Source organism: Lithobates pipiens, unplaced genomic scaffold (genome assembly GCF_037356315.1).
Source record: "Lithobates pipiens isolate NorthernLeopardFrog02 unplaced genomic scaffold, aLitPip1_a1.2 Scaffold_19, whole genome shotgun sequence".
NCBI lineage: Eukaryota > Metazoa > Chordata > Amphibia > Anura > Ranidae > Lithobates > Lithobates pipiens.
The window spans coordinates 506,884,241-506,902,290 of record NW_027507764.1 but is presented as its reverse complement, the minus strand read 5'-3'; the positions used below and the strand labels follow the sequence as shown (position 1 = coordinate 506,902,290).

The 18,050-nt window shown below is 40.5% G+C and overlaps 1 protein-coding gene across 1 annotated transcript in view; it reads left to right on the top strand.

Annotated features, from left to right (window-relative positions):
* The window catches only part of RGS22 (regulator of G protein signaling 22), a 151,095-nt gene that overhangs the window by 78,078 nt on the left and 54,967 nt on the right, over positions 1–18,050 (top strand). Inside the window, exons 13-16 of the mRNA XM_077493099.1 lie at positions 1,476–1,598; positions 3,229–3,330; positions 10,460–10,654; positions 13,810–13,902. Coding sequence (XP_077349225.1) covers positions 1,476–1,598; positions 3,229–3,330; positions 10,460–10,654; positions 13,810–13,902 — 513 coding nt within the window. The remainder of the gene's footprint in view (positions 1–1,475; positions 1,599–3,228; positions 3,331–10,459; positions 10,655–13,809; positions 13,903–18,050) is intronic.

Genomic DNA, 18,050 nt, shown 5'->3' with positions numbered 1-18,050 from the left:
CTATGCAGATGAATCTCAGATATACATCCACAAGATTCTACTTGTGACAAGACTGAAGTCATATGTATTGGTACCCCCCATCAATCATTTAAGGCCAGTCCTGGAAGCCTATTTATATATGGCACTGTATTTGAGCTTCGGTATAAATTTAAATATCTAGGGGTGATATTAGATGCTTGTTTAACCTTTGATCCACATGTACAAAATGTTGTCAGAACATCTTTTTCCCACTTGAGAAACATTGCTTGGCTGTGTCCTATAATATTGTACACTGTAGCTGAAATGCTGGTACATACATTTGTGTTCTTCCGACTTTGTACAAAATTATGCAGCCAGAATGCAGACTGGTACAAATGGCTATATTACCCCTATTCTGGAGTCCTTACACTAGCTGCCCCTCATGTTTGGCATAAACTTTAAGATCCTCTTGCTGGCCTATAAGGCCCCTATCGGTCTGAACTTTTATTAACTTTTTATCAACTTACCCACTTACCCCCCCCCCCCCCCGTATCCTCCTCTCCTCAAGTTCTGGTCTTCTGTGTATCTCCCCTACTCACCTACACTCAATGGGAGGCAGAGCCTTCTCCTGCTATGCCCCAAAACTCTGGAATTCACTTCCAAAGAACATCAGAGAGTCATCTTCTCTAAACTCATTCAAATCAAATCTAAAAATAGTAATTGTTCCTTTTTTCCTCTGTATTACCCTGTGTATATCTTGTGTTTTTGTTTCTCTTGACATCGTAAAGCGCTTTGAGAAGCTACATTTGAATGCGCTATATAAAATGAAGTTTATTATGATGATAATTATTATTGTAATGTAAATTTAATAAAAGTTTCACCTGCTCTATCCAAAGATTTTGGCTGGAATGCCACATTCATGTAAAAAAACAATGTGAACGCTGTCTGCTTTAATACAAATGTGGAAAGGGGTTGTAATTTTGTTCATCCATGTTTGTGATCCGGGCACCCTAGACTTGTAGCACAGCCAGGACCTGGACCTCCAATATAGAATAGCTTTGTGTAAAAACATACCAAGCCTGCTATGGAGGTCTGCTTTATTTAGTTTCGGGCAGCTTTCGGACAGTTTTTACTAAAATAAGACTCAAGTTGCAAGCTTTAACATAAGGAAGTATATGTATCTTTATTTTAATCATGTGACTGTATGTTTTAAATCTCATTGGACTAAGCTAAAAAAGGAACTTTCACTTTTAGAAAATAACTTTCCTTTTTATGGTGTGTTCGCTTTGTGAATTTGAAAACTGTTGTTCCACCAAGATTCTCTCTCCTTTTCTATTCCCCTAGAATTTAGCTTTAATGTATGCAAAAGGATATTTTACCTGGTTTTAGTGCTTCATGGAACTACTGCATTCTTAAGTATAGTTTTTTTTAAATGTATTGGACTTGGTAACTTTATTTTTACTTTTTTATGTTATTTCTTTCCACTCACTTCATCTGCCTGTATTGTGTGCTTTCAGCATGTGGACACAAGCAGCAGCGTTCTGAAGAGCTCCAAGATGGAGGAAATGCTGCAAGCTCTCCACCATGACTGTCGTGCTGGTTATTTCTTTGCCACATTCTGTGAACAGTCAGGAAACAAGGTATGCAGGAGAACAGTCTCATGGTTTAGCGTCCTCGGATAGAACGACTGGGTGTTGTATACCTTACAATGAACATGTTCCTCTCTTTCCATGCTATGAGTACCATGAGCCCAAATATAAAAGTCTGCAAAATAAGCTTCTGTGTTGCCCTTACCAATCAACCATGTTCTTCCTCCACCTGCATTACAAAATATGAGAAAGTAGAAACTGACAAGTTTCTTCAGATCTGGTGGCATATTATACAAGGTACAACATTTTGTAACATCTTTATGATTGAGTATTTTAGAAGACATTGAACTTCTGAAATTATGACTTCTCCTTTTTGCCCCACATACAATCACTGTTTAAATCTTTCTGCCAACAAAACCACATTTCCAAAATTCACCACAAAGCTAATTCACTCTCTTTATAATTCCCTACTGAGAGGGTGCAACTTTCTCCATGTTGGTCCACCTCTGCACAGACTATCCTCCCTTTAGTCTGCCATCTACCTAACTAACCACTCAGTGTCCACCAATCCTCTCTTCCAATCCCTCCACTGGCTTCTGCTCGCCTAATGTATACAATTCAAAATGCTAACTAGAACATACAAAGCCATCCACAACTCTGCCCTAAGCTATATTACCAACTTTATCTCTAAATATAACCAAAACTGTCCTCTTCGCTCCTTTTAAGAACTTCTGCTCTCTAGCTCTCTTGTCACCTCCTCCTATGCTCACCTCTAGGACTTTGCCAGAGTTCTCCCCTCTGGAACTCCATACCCCGATCCATCCAGGTTTCTTCTACTCTTTAGGGAATTTTAGCCCAACTCTATCTAACAACAGGAGTTTTAATTTCTCCATTAACTCATCCACCCATAGTCATTACCTATGGTGTCGCTTGTCCCTCCCTTTAGATTGTAAGTTCTCAGGAGTGGAACCCTCTGAACCCTCCTGCATTAGATTGGATTGTAACTGTCTCAAATGATATTGTAAAATACTGTGCAAACTATTGGCACTATATAAATCATGTATAATAATAATAATATAACACACTGGGATTGTTGTGGCCATGGCTACAGAAGCACACTCCCAGCAATCCAGCAGTGTTCTGTAGAGATCTGCTGCATCCCTGCTGCAAACCAGGTCCTGCGTCATCATTTTCATCTGTGATGTCTTTAAAAGGCTAGCTGTCTTTTTCGGGTTCTTGCACCCAGCCCCCTGAACATGCAGTGTGGCATATCATCAGGTGGTCAGCTGCATATACCAGGAAGAAACAGTTGGCCCCCTTATGATGAGCCAAGGTTCACATGAAGTAGCATATCCTGCAGGCACCTGGGATGCATGTTGTGGGTATCCTAGGAGGCAGCAGGCAAAGCGACACATCATTCTCACCTAGGTGAGGTCCTAGGAAGTGGAATGAGAATTCCCTGGAAAAGGTATTTAAAAAAATAAAATAAAAAGTAATTTGCGATTTTGAGAGAGCAGGGGCTAGGGATGAGATAGCAGAAAGTAATTGGGGAGGGTGACTGTCTGCTTTAGTTTCTAATTAATTTGTAACTCATAAGTCAAAAATGTTCTAGCACTGCCACCAGACAATTTTGATAACTGTATAAATTTCTTTATTGTTTATTATTATTGTTCCATTTCAGCTGTGGGAGTGTGGCGTCAACTTTTGGTTTGATCTACAGTCCTATCATCACTTGTTTTACCAAGAGACTCTTCAACCTTTTAAACTATGCAGACAATCCCAAGTAAGTGGTAAATCTCGAGAATGAGATGTTTTGTGCCGAGAATGACTAGATTGCATAACATTCTTTAGCTTTTGTGACTCTTGTGAATTCCACTAAGGGAATATTGTCTTCGTTTGTGAGATGAACCCCAGTCTAAACCAAAAACACATGATGTATGCCCCTATCAAATCTCCTGAATGTCAACACAAAAAAATTAAAATTGGGCCCGTGAGTTTATCTTACATTATTTGTGTTATCGGAATATAAAAAAATTAAAGAAAAATATAATTCTGTCAGATACTGAGCCAGCATTCTTAAGGAAATAAAGGAAACTCTTGCATCTGTTATTATATTATAGTACTATTGCATGTCCGCCCACTTAGACTGTAAGTTGGCGAAGTAGAATTTAGGATTTGCAAAAGTAACCATAATGCGCTGCAAGTAGATGCTTTAGGAAAAAAAGAATTGTTTATGTTGCAAAAATGTCATCATTAAAATGGAATTCTGGGTAAAAATTATTTTATGCTAAGGTTTGCATTAGCACGACAGAGTAATAATATAGATGAAAACAGTTAAACAATGAGGAATTTGTTGTACCATTATGAATATTACAAGCAATTTACACCCATAAGGCAGCAGAAGAAAAGGAAGTAAACATTCTCAATACACGCAAAAATACAGGATGAACAGGTTACAAATGAGCTAGTAATCACATACTCTAGCGCAGGAGATGGGTGGTGGACATACCGGAGCTGGATGACGATGACTGGAGGGAGGTTTGGGATTTTCCGTTCTCCCCTTTGGTTTCAGCCAGGGACAAATTGGTCCAATACAAAATTGTACACAGAGCCCACTACACACCCCACAGACTGCACCAGATGTCGCCGACGCATTCCCCGGAGTGCTGGCGCTGCTCTTATCGGCCAGGAGACTTCATTTACATTTTCTGGGCTTGTCCAGCGATTGTATGCTACTGGAAGGAGGTTCTCCTGGTGATAGTTAAGACTACTTAAGACTACTGAGATTAGTATTCCCTATGATCCTAAATATTGTCTGCTGGGGTTAGTGGAGCAAATGTCGATCCTCAGGGCTAGAAAAACACTCATATCCCTGTTATTGTACTATGCACGCAAGGCCATCACCATGACCTGGAAACAACCATCTCCCCCCTCTATCAAGTTCTGGAAAAACCTGGTGAACGCTAGTTTGCCCCTCTATAGGGCCACATACATGAGCAGGGGTTGCCCAAAGAAATTTGAGAAGGTGTGGAACTGCTGGTTGGATGATAACACTACGGCAACGGATGTCGGGAATAACCCATAGTTTCTCGTTATGGTTATAGTATGATTATAGGCTGACCCAACTGCTCCTATGATACCTTATCCGATCATTATATTACTTAGCACTAATTCACCTACAATACCCTCTCCCCACATTGGGGTGTAGATAGACAAGGTTATGTTTGTGTTGACTTGCTCTGTTGCAGACGGTTGCTGCATCAGAAGCGGAATGTTATGTGATGTGCCTTTTGTGGCCTGTTGCCACATTTGGAAGTTGGCCCCTGTGTGGGAAATGTTTGGCCCCTGCGTGGGCTATTCTGTATGCCAAAGAAAAACTCAATAAAAAAGATTTTACAAAAAAAAAAAAAAACACATACTCTAGAGAGGGAATGGTTTCAGTTACAGGTTTACACTCTGGCAGGTAAAACGTCTTGTGCGTTATCAGCTAGATCACCTAGTCCAAGATAGACCCGATGGGGGAATGTCAACAAAGGACGTATCTCAATCGATCACTTATCGATCGATAAGACTGATGCGCTTGAGATGCATCTGATTCCAATTTCTACATACCTGATGTAGACTGTGGCCTAGGATGGCACTAGGATGGAACACACACTTACGCACACAGTAGGTTACTGGCTGTTCCTGTGTTTAGTAAAATGTTCCAGACTCCCATCCTGCCTAACACTCTGGCTGTGCCCTCATTATCACTGCCCCTGCAGGGTGTGCATCACAGTGTGCCTTGTTTGCTTATGGCCTCCAATCTCCAATCAAACCAGAGCTAGCAAAATGACTGGGATAAAAGGGGGGGGGGGGGGGGTGGTGTCACAAGATAGTTGGTCTGGCGTAACAGGAAGTATAAATCCTGCCCTGCATATCTCTTCTCTATTGTGTAGGCAGGTGATATGGGAATCTGTAAAAATCAGCCAGGATGTAGTAGAGGTATCTTTCTGGTTATGCAGTCAGGCATATATGCCTACATCACAAGATTGGCTGAACAGAATTGTAAATATTTTGGCAGGTAAAATAGTTCAGATTTTTTCAACTTATTTAACTGTTTACCTGGAGTTTCACTTTATTCCCATACCATCATCTATTAAAGTTCTATTAGTCACACCCAGGACATCTGGACATGTCTTATTAAGATGAAATGTGTTGGGAAGGCGTTTTATCCAAATGCTTTCAAATGTCTTCTCAAATGGGAGTGACCATTTTTTAAGATTTTCAATAAATGTTTTAATTTAAATGGTATCATACTATGTGGCCCTATTTTTCTCCTTTTGCTACATGTAATATTGGGAGGAACCACAGTGCATATCATCCATTATACCTTTGGTGGATACTCATAGAGTCAATTTTGTGACGGATCCTTGCCTACCCTGGGTGTGACTACACCAACAAGCTCTTTTGACTCATTGGGGATAAGCCTAGTTGGGTCCATTTTATCCAGTAAGTCTCTTTCCTCATGATGGTGGATATCTACAGACAACTAGTTCATAAAGATATACAGTCACTTCACCTATTTCAAGCACTTTATGGACTATATTGATTGAGAGTCACTATATTTCGTTTCACTTCAAGAAATATATATATATATCACCTATATCACATATTAGAGTGTCATGTTTTGCATAACCATCTTTTTCACGTCTTGCACATTATGCACATTGATAATTTTTATAATTAGTTTATTTTGACTAGTACAATTTATTTATTTTACTATCATTAGCACTGCACTATACCATTTTTATTTGTTTATTTTATCACAGAACTTCTGCTGTGCTGGCAGCTACCATTATTAGTTTAGACAGCGTGGTTTTCCCTTTTCTATTTATTGTATTCAAATTAATTGCATTAAAAAAATAGAAATATGTGTGTCCGGGGGTAGATTAGATATTCTTAATGCATCGAATGTGTCTAAACACATGTAAATGCATAATAAAAATAAGTTTATATGCACAGTTTGCATATAAACACTATACTTCCCAGATCAATCTTGTTTTTAGATAAAACAAATGCAGGAAACCTGTGTGAATGAGGCCTTACTATGAAAATTAAAACACAGTTAATTCCCCACAATAGCCTCTGGGTGACAGCAAATCTCCACATGAAACACAACGGAGCTATTAGCATGATCCTACAGTGTGACCCATAAAATAACTACAAGAATCCCAAACCGACCCTGTGGCATCATACATGGATGAGAACGCTCACTGACAAATCAGGCCATCGCCCTGGATATTTACTTTCCATCTTTAAGCCTTTTGCAAATACAAAATGTGTTTTCTCTGGAACACAAGCAAGCTTTAATCTGATCCCTTACCAAAGCGGCTGCAAGCTAAATGATCTTAGCACAGTATCCATGTTCACCTCTGGCATAACATGGTGTCAGTGACTGGTTTCTGTGAGAAAAGCAATTACAATGGCTATTGGATATTGCAGACCTCTCACTAGGCTCAGAACACAAGTCTATTGAGCTTTGAGGTCTCTGGAAGTGTTTTGTGTTCCGCTGATTTTGTGACTTATGACACATTTCATGAGGTTTTCTGGCAGCTGTCATGTGGAAATTATACATCAGATGCTGGAATGATCCCAGTAACTTGAATTGTGGTCACATTTTAACATCACATTTGAATCACATCCAGTGGTAGCTGGTGTGCAAAATTTTTGGGGGGGCACAAACAAATTGAAAAATTAAAAAAAAATTTTTTAAAAACCCCATCAATTGCAGCCTCACTGTACCCATAAAATGCAGCCACTGTACCCATCATATGCAGCCTCTGTGCCCATCATATGCAGTCTCGGTGCCCACCATATACAGCCTCGGTGCCCACCATATGCACCATTTGTGCCCACCATATGCAGCCTCTGTGCTTATCATATGCAGCCTCTGTGCCCAGCATGTGCAACCTGTGTCCCTCATATGCAGCCATTGTGCCCATCATATGCAGCCTCCGTGCAAGTGTTTTTTTTTGTCTGCTTATAAGGTGCAGTCTGCCCATAATTAAAGAATCAACCTGCTGGTAAAGAAAAACTGTAATTTCCAGTGGCAGCTGACAACACCCACCCCCCGCGCGCACGCAGTCCGCAGCACAGGACACAGAAAGGCCCCCCTGCCCATTGGGCAGGTAGAAGTAAGGCATCTACCTGATGTAGGGGTGAGGCTGGGGCTGTAGTATCCTCTCCTCCTCTCGTTGGGTGCAGACAGTGGCTCCGGTGTCAGCTCCTCCTGCGTCTCCTCTCTAATCTCCAAAACACTGGGCATCGAATAGGATAGCCTAGCGCTTTGGAAAATTGGGAAACAGGTCTCACAGACCTGCCTCCTGATTGGCGGGGAGATATGTTAATGTGAAAATAGTGAAAATTTATTCGCTATAGTCGCATAACAGGGTGGGATTGGGACGCAGTGCTCTGCAACCTGATCCCTTCCTATTTTGAAGCCTATTAGAGCCTCTGACTCTAATCGCATGCTTCAAAATACACACCTCTCCGCCTATCCCGCCATAGTAATTCATGTGCCGTGTCCTGAAAGGGGCCAAGCACATGGATGGGGAAGGCAGCGGAGGAGTTGGGGGGGCAGTGCCTGTGCACCCACAATGCACAGGCTGCCACTGATCGCATCTCTTATAAAACTCCTGTTCTTAAGGTAGAGGTCAATGGTGTGATCTTGCTTTACTTTACCCTAATTTATTTGTATCATGGTAACTGTCATGATAACAGGTACAATGTTGTAAAGTTCTCTTTTATTGGCCTCTGGACATTTTTTTTTTTAATTTCTTTTTATTGAAAATGTTTCCTTTGGCAGTACAAAACAGGGCCATTGGGGCATACCCCGGCCAAACAGTGCACATAGCCATGTGCATAACATAATATGTTAGTAATACTATCTAAAAACTAACATAGCTAAACACAACCCAATCTCTGCTCAGGTAACATATGATAGGATTTTGTTATTAGATATAGTTTCTTTGGGGACTGTCTCTCGGTTTTAGTTATTGACCTTGGACTCTATAGGGACATTTGAGAATAACTGTAGAAACAATTGTAGTGGTCATGGTATTTAGGCTGGCCTCTCCGACTATCCACCTGAGGTCTAGGCATCAGTGCTCAACAAAGTTAGACAGAGGTAGAGAAGATATATCAGGGTTGATCCCCTGAGGGCGGATCATCTATTGTGGAATCTGAGTCTGTCCACAGATGCCAGACCCTGTCATATTTTTTGGGGCATCCTCGGGACAGATATGTTACTTTATAGAGGGGTATCATTGCGTTGACTAATTGTTTCCATGAGGACAGTGTGGGGGGTGTGATTGACTTCCACTTTAGTACAATGGCTTTTCTCGCATAAAAAAAGGATACCTATTAGGGTGCGTATTGCTTTAGAAAATGCCAGTTGTTCCACTATGCCGAGGAGGCAGACACTAATTGTCAGGGGAATAGGAATAGTAATCAGACTATGAATTAATTGAGTTACCTCCCGCCAATAGTCCAGAATTTGTGGGCAATCCCAGAATATATGCGTGAAATCTGTAGTACCAGAGCATCACCAGCAGCCAGCCGATGGCCTCTGGACATTTTTAATAGAGTACTGTTAAAAGGACAGAAACAATAATGCTTAGTACCCCAAGGCTTAGTTGGGCACTAAATCCGAAACTGAAATTCACTGAATAGGCAGCTCTGAGCTTTTTGGTTGCTGTAGAGCATGCTACAAAAATATGGATCTGAGGAGGCAAGCCCTGCTATTTGCTTTATTTGAAGAGTCAGTGCATCCAAAACTGACACTTTAGTTTTTGTATGGGTCCAAGACCTATCATCAGATATATTTTTTATGTTAAAATGCTTGAAAACCCCTAAAATGAAAAATGAACAAAGAATTTCCCTCTATAGTGTGTACTTCCATCTATAGCACATTATGTGCTTCCTTTATACTCTTTCCTTCATTCTGTTATCTGCATGAGTCCCTCCAGACAGTTTTTCCTGACACAAGACAATCCTTGGAAAGTCAGATCCTCCACCCCCTGTGTCCTGGAAGCTGAGAAATGTCCTTTGATCTGTGTACTTTGAGCAGCCCTGAAGAAGAGAAGGCTGCAGATAAATAAAGCACAACTTATGTTGGAGAATTTACTTAATCACTTTGTAATCCCCTGAAGCTAGTCACTTCTTAGGACTTGTGTAAGGGTTTATTATCACTTTAGGTGAATGCTGGGATATCCACTAGAGGAGAGAGGAAGGTTTAGGGGGTACATTTGGGCCAATTTCAAACTATTTCAATCAGTTTCCAACCGATGAATAAGTGAAAAAAAAACACTTTAGATACGTTTACCCTGTCCACAGAACCTTGTTGGTGGTAGTTTGCATTATCTTTGGTAATTTTTTTTTTTCAAAAGCTGGTTGAAAGCAGTTAAAAAATTGCCTGCAAATTGTGTATGGCCATAATTACTCTTCAAAATTTGTCTATTTCTAGAATACAGTGTATGTGAATATCTTTAGTCGCTTTCTTTATTTCCTAATGTCCATCTCTGTCTAATGTATCACGTGTTATTTGTCCTTCCACTGGTTTCAACCCATCTAAAGCAGTGAATTTGCTGCTTGTGGGGTTCAGTAAATCCTGGAACACTATTAGAAAATTTGTCTCTAAGGAAATTTGTAGGACTCAATGAAGCTTTTTGAAAAGTGGCATCTGGATGGGATTTTTTGTTCCACAGTGACAGTCATTTTCTAGATCGGGACTGGATTTTTAGAAATAAATAATCATATATGACGTGTCAGGATGTTGTCTGTGTTAATGTTTAACCTTCTCACAGATTCATATCCTATATGAGCCTGAAGTGATTTATATGACTTGACCCCCATTTCTTTCTTCCTTCCAGTATATTTTTGGCACTTACCTGGCTCCTTCTGCTTCTATGGACATTGGCGTTAAACAGAATATAAGGAAAGAGATTTACCAGAAACTAGATCCTCCTTTTGAGGATTTATTTGATTCAGCTGAAGAATACACCCTCACGCTTCTGCTCTCTGCCTGGACACAAATGACAGAATCAGACAGACAAGCCTATGGCAAGGTGAGCTATCTGTCACTCACTTTAAGGATATATCTCAATGGCTAATAATTTTGTGTTCCCTAAACACCAAATAGAATCTCCACAAAAAAAGAACAATATAGCATACATGGGCAATACTAAAGATGTCCTTTTAGACAACTATTTTCCCTTGTCAAAAAGATTTTAATAAATACACAGCAATTAACAGGTATGTCAATTCCGCTTATAGAAATAGAGAAAATTAAGCTCTTTGCTATACAGTGTCATATGTATTTAAAAAGTGAGCTGTAAAATTAGAAGAGGGGAGAAAAAGTAAAAGAGGAGGAAGGTAGAAAGTTGGAGAAGTCCACAAGGTCGACCCAACCGGCAGTGCAAGAAATGGTTTGGTTGGTTGAATGAATGAAACAGCTACTATGGTATGAGGGCCGATTCATCAAAGGTTGGCAGTAGTTAATATTTTAACCATGGGTACCATGTCTTTTCAAATTTAGAGATTTGGTCTTGTTCGATAACCATCATTTTGGCGTGGGACATGGTGGCATTCATTCTATGCTTCATCTCAGCCAAGACCAATGCAAGGGACTTCCATGCCTTTGCCATCATTTGTTTTGCAGCCGTAAGGAGTTGAACAAAAAGTTTGAATTGGGAATGTGTTAAGCAATCTGGTTTTAAATTAAGTAGTATGAACGGGTCTGGTTGTACCAAAATCAGAAACATTTTGGAGGCAATGTCAAAGATCTCTTTCCAAAAGGTTTGAGCTATCGGACATGTCCATCAAATATGTAGATGCTTACCTACTTCAGAGCAACCCCTTAAGCTAAAGGGGAGAGTAATTAGGTGCGTATTTAGCTACTCTCGAAGGTACAAGGTACCATCGGCTTAGGACAGACAACTATTTTTCATGCAGACTTTCTTTTTCTTCTTTATAGTGGAAGGGTCGGCCAACAGGTAAAGTCCAACTCCAGCTTAAATATCTGTAAAAACGAAAAAGCCACTCTTGCTGCAATACTCACCCTATTTCCAGTGCTGCTCTGCTTTGTGACTCCAGTGCTGGTCTTCTGGCTTCAATCACTCCAAGTGTGCTTTAATCCTGTTTAAGCCCAAAACATCAAAGACTGGTGCCCATGGGGGTAGCTAAGCCACCCTGAGCTCAAAGGAGAATACCATAGAGAGTGGTGCCATTATGAAGCTACGCTCTCTGCAGCATTCAGGATATAGTCACTGCCAGATGAGGAAATGGACCCACAATGTCATGTAAATGGTCTGCAGATCCAGGGTAAAAAGGTATATACACAAAACATCTAAAAAAATAAAGTGATGTGTTTTAGGAAATGAAAGGTTATAAACATAGTTTAAATCCCTATTTATAAAATGTCTTAATTGCCCAAAAATATCTAATTTTGTTCAAGCAACTTTGTAATCTAACTATTCTTTCTCTTCTTGCTCTCTCTCCTGCGATCAGAAAAATATCTTTAGGTATGGTTTAGTATGGTATAGCCTAATTGGCTTGCAATGCTGCCCCTTCCTTGAGACTGAATCCTACTGTAATATAAGCCCAGGGTGCATAGAAATTAAGATCTTTGAATGGACACCTAACTGGGTGAATGGGGACATTTTATAACTGCTTACACTTCTATTTAAAGGCTGATTTAACCTGTAACTGAATGCTCTGCGTGTTTTATTATTTTTGTGATTTTAGCATGTGAAAGGACATACAGTATATAAAAAGTATTGATTTTTCATGGTATATACTGTATGCTTCCAATTTTACATTCAAAATTTATCATAGACACAGCCTAATAGGTCTCAGGGCAATCGCTCCTTGTAAATACCACTTGTCAAAGTACCCAGCACTTCTCTCTATCCTTCTTTTACTTGATCCCTGTGTATAGTACCACGAGAAAACCCTATCTGACAAAACTAAATTAAGCAGAGTATCATCCTATCCTGTGGATGTCTAAAGTCCTCCTGGAATTCTTGCTTTCATTACACCTCTACGTCTCCCCCGGTACACCAGTCACACAACCTTCTTTGGAAAGGATAATTTGTGGGTCAGTATATTACAGGGAATAGATAATAAAGTGTATGTACACCAGTCACATGACTTTCTTTGGAAGCGATCATTTGTGGGTCAGCATATTACAGTGAGTAGATATTAAAGTGTATCTCTCCAATACATGCAGATTTTATCTATTTACAAAAGTCCCTGTCTAGAGTTGGTGGCTGTATTAGTTTACTTTTTTTTAGGCTAAGAATATTTTCAGCCAGTACAGAAAAATACCTGTTGATCTGCCACTAACACAATGTGTTCCTAATTTGAGTTTGCTACACTGAAACCCTATCAAAGGTGTTTTTTTGATCGGTTCTTTCAATAATTTCAACTGAGTATGGGCCCAACTGAGAAAGGAGAGGAGTGGAATAGCTTTTTTTTTTATTATGTAAAGACACACCACATGTTGTATGGCAACTTTTCTGCTTCTATAGGTAGGGTGTCTGCCTGCTAGATTTCAGTTCAAACCATATCTTAAAAAGTGGTAGAAAATACGCTGTGGGTTTTCCCATATCTTTTTGTTTAATACAATAGCTATTTTATACAACCCACTTTTCTTGAGCCATATTTAATTTTGCTGGTTTGAGAGCAGTTCTGCAGTTTTTTTTAATCAATTATCAATAATACAGAAACCTCAGTAGCCCCTAAACTTTAATCAATTATCAATAATACAGAAACCTCAGTATCCCCTAAACGTTGTAACACTGTGGTTAAAGGTATTCATGGATGAATCTATTGCCGGGTGGAGGTTATAAAAAATGTGCTATTGTGCTATGACACTTGCCGAGAACAGTAAAATGCTGTAAATAGCAAGAAAGTGATCAAATTTAAGTTTAATGTGGGAGTCCTGGTACAGCAGCCAAAGAACTTCAGAATTTTTCTTTTATGAGCTGAAGGTACATGCTAGGTGGGCTCAAGTCACTGTCTGGAACTCTTCTGCCTGTTTATTGTGATCCGAATTACCATTTGATCCAGTCAGCTGCTCTCCATCACATACCACAATATTCACTGTACAATAGTTGCTATCATTGAACAGCTGGTCTTTCCATTCATCTATTAGCAGAACTCCCTTACTACTGCAGAGGTTGGTAGCATATTCCTGACTTTTTTTTTATTCTTTTATTAGGTAGAGCTGGTTGAGGAATCACGACAGCTGGAGTCAACTAACTATAGAAAGCTACAGGCTCTGCAACAGGAGAAGGCATCCTGGAAAGATGAGGTAAGAGACGACCTCTGTTCCATTATTCACAAGGCCTGTATGGAATATGGCAGACAGTTAAAAAGAAATTGCTCCAATCATTACATCTAAACTGAACACACAGAAATAAAGTAATTATAGTGTTAAAAAAAGGACCCTATCTATAAAAGCAAAATTACTTTTTAGGTGTCCCGATACCTCTATTTGCCATTCCCACATGCAAGCACGTGAATTTAGGTTTCTGTGTGTAGTGTCTCTTCCTCCTGAGCACTTAAAAGCTGTATCCAGAAGGCAGCAAGCTCAGTGTTCTCCTGAACTTAACTACACAAGACTAAATAAGGGCCCATTTATGAAGTAGCAGTATGATCTAACTGTTGCCATGTTCCTGCTTTTCTAATAAAACTTTCTGCTAAAAAAAAAACTTTCTCAGAAAAGCACACCTCCTGCTGTGTGCTATGCCTCCTTCAGGATTTTGAAGTCCCATTTATTCTAATGAATGGGAAAAAAAGTGTTCTTGGTTAAGGAAACCTGTCATATGATCTGAAACAAGACATGTGACAGAGTACACATGGCAGGGCAATGCCAGCCTCATACTGCACTCTTCATTATATAGATAAACCAAAATGACAGAACAGCATGGAGGATTTCCATGTTCTGCAGGGTACCGAGTCTGCAAATTTAAGATCTTTAGAAGTAGGCATTATATTGTCAAAGTACTTGCTAAAGTACATTGGATAGATTACTTGGTCCTTCACTTGGGCAGCAGTTGTATATAATGAGGCCAACGCACTCCCCCCCCCAAATAAAGATTACTTTATCTGGGGATAACATGGGGAAAGAGTAAAAACATTTTGGATTCTTCTCTCCGGTGTGTTTAAAAGTGGTTGTAATGTCAGGGAAGATGGTGTGTAGGATGGCAAGACAAAACTGGGATCCAGGGGCATGAAGAGGTAACCACAGTGATCAGGAGCAGGATATACACAATATAGAGCGTGTTGTTCATATGTACCGGTAACCACATTATCTGGGTCTCTAATCTATGTGTGTACACTTCTTCCACCCAGAAGCACACAGGATACATGAATCATGTATCACATGTATGATGAATGGCTGATACATTTATTCATCAGCACTCATTTAAATGGGCTCTGTTTTTCTGCATTTGACTTGCGTTTGAAGTGTTCTTGTATTGTAAGTCTGCACAATACTACCGGTATTTACTTTGAGTTTGGATGACTGTTTTGAGGTTGCATTTGACCAGATTTGCTTTTACTCAGTGGCTTAACTATAGGCATAGCATTTCATGGTCCCATTAGAGAGGCTGTTGAAGCCAAAAAATGTGAAGCCTACATTCTAGGGGATGGCACAGTATGAGTCATCAGGACTGCTAGTTACAGACCACTTTCTGTTTCTTTCTTGTCTAGCTGCCTCAGTAGAGTAGACTTATTGATCTCAGAACTTCTACTACAGTCCAGTCAATTTATTAATAATGCAGTTTTCTTGAGGCGGAAAAACCCTGCTGAATTGTTTGAGTAATGCTGCATTTAAATGAAAAAGTAGCAATTATAAACAAAGCTTATCCACACAATCCCTCAAACTGCATTGGTCATGTCTTTCTATTTTTTTATTCCTGCCTCTGTTTCTACCTATGTCTTTTTTTGGTTTGTGTATGTGGTTCCAGGCCCTGACAAGGGAAAGACTTTAATGGCTGATGAATGGCATTACTGTAATGCCTAGTACACACTATTCGTTTTTTTTTTCTTCGTTGAACCTACTGGGCTGAACTGAAAAAACTGAAGAGCTCAGGAGGAACCGCTGTACTAACTATGCGATGCTAGTACATCGATCTCCCATGCTCAGTTATTGTGTTCTGACAGGGGGACGCCCCCGCCAATACACACTGGCTGTTGGCTGAGAGTGATGGTTGGATGCTGATCTGCAGGCATTTTTTGGTAATGCCCCCATACTCACAGGTCGAAATTTAGACGGTCGCTGTTGAACCAGCCTATTCTGCCCGATATTCAGTCTGTGTGTATGGCCTTTAACGATCTGCACTCCCCAGGCTTGATCTCCTTACTATACTCCCAAGCTACTACTGTCTTTTCACCACCCCATCACAGCTACATGCAGAAGTGGGAAGAAGATCTCAGCATACCATTTTTAAATGCAGCAATGGCAGCGAATTTGAGAAACCAGTCATGTTCCCAGTCACGTTCCCAGGAATGTGTTTGCCCTCGTAACAAATTACAAACTGTTGTACCATTGGTATTTAGGCATGATTTAGATTGCACCATGCACCCCAGGACATGCAGGGACCTGCTTCTGTGGCTGTTGAGATCCAAGCACGCATGCTCGCATTTGGTGGACATGTCCAATTGCCCAGAATCTATGGACCTAGGTCTATGACATATTACAAATTCTCTTTGGAATTAATATCCCAATGCTTCCTTGTGATACACTACTCAACTTGAAACCTGATGGGCTTTCCAAACATCAATTTAGGCTGGCAACCCATTATTTTACGGCCACCAAACAAATCATAGCTAAAGCGTGGTTGTTAGTATCTCTTTCTGGCAGCAGTACAATCCAAAATCCACTGGATGCTCTACAACGACAAACTAATGGCTAAACTCACTGATACAATATGTTGTTTTCATAAAACTTGGGACCCGTGGTTCTCAAATTTTATGCCAATGAGTTTTGACCTGCCTTTTACTATGAGACCTAGACCCATCTACGCATCCATAGGCGTGTTCACAGGGGTGCCTGGGCACACCCTAATCACCCGTGCTGTCTCACAAGATCTGCCCGAAATGTTGCATTTAAGAGAGTGTGCAGCCTTGCTGCCTGTGAAACAGTTTCACAGGCAGCAGATCGCGAGGTTTACCTCTACCAGGTTTACCTCTGAGTGTGTGAACTGTCATATAATGTCACTGCTTGCAGAGAGAGAGAGAGAGAGAGAGAGACCAGCTGTCAAAATTCAGCAGTGATGTCGGGGGTGGGCGGGACTGAACAGCTATCAAATACCAGCCAATGGGATGGGGTCTGGACGGGCCGCTACATTTATGTGGCTCCACCCCCTTTCTTAAGGTGCCCAATCATTGGCTGGTGTTCATAGCTGTTTGGTCCTGCCCATCCCTGACATCGTGGCAGAGTTGTGACAGCTCTTTTCTCTCTGCAAGTAGTTACAATAGCTGACAGTTTCACACACTGAGCGGCTCTAGCAAGTCTATTTGCTGCATGTGAAACTCCTCCTCTCCCCTGCCAGTGCAAATCAATGCTGCCAACCAATGCTGCCTATCAGTGCTAACCAGTACCAATTAGTGCCAATCAGTGCTGCCAATCGGTGCAGCCTATTAGTGACCATCAGTGCCACCTATCAGTGCCAATCAGTGCCTAACAGTGCAGCCAATCAGTGTTACAAATCAGTGACCATCATTACTGCCAATCAGTGCCAATCATTGCTGCCTATCAGTGCCCCCAATGAGTGCCTATCAGTGCCAATCAGTGGACATCAGTGCTGCCTATCAGTGACAAAAAAAAGTGCAGTGCTAACTTACTAATCAATAACTTAACAATAATGGTGGAACCCTCTAATGTATGGAAATCTCAATAAACTTCAATACTACCACTAATACCGGTCTCTGTGATTTGTACCATCACATATAATACACATCAAACTGAAAACAAGACATAACAAATAAAACTTAGCAAGGAAACCCCTCTACAGATAATTGCAATACAAACTAACTTCAAATGCAACAACTTTTAAGTTGGGAGGTTTATTTCATTATAGCACCTTGTAATTAATTTTTTTTTTAGATTGTTACACTTAATTTTGTATGTTTTAGTTACTATTATAATGTTAATTATTGCGCTTGAAGTTAATTTTCCACCACCTCTGCTAAGTCCATGTCTTTATGGACCTTGCTTGTGCACTGGTGTGCAGTCATGTTGGAACAGGAAGGGGCCATCCCCAAACTGTTACCACAGAGTTGGGAGCATGAAATTGTCTTCACTGGAACTAAGGGGCCAAGCCGAACCCCTGAAAAACAACCCTACACCATAATCCCCCCTCCACCAAATGATTTAGACCAGTGCACATAGCAAGGTCCATAAAGACATGGATGAGCGAGTTTGGGGTGGAGGAACTTGATTAGTCTGCACAG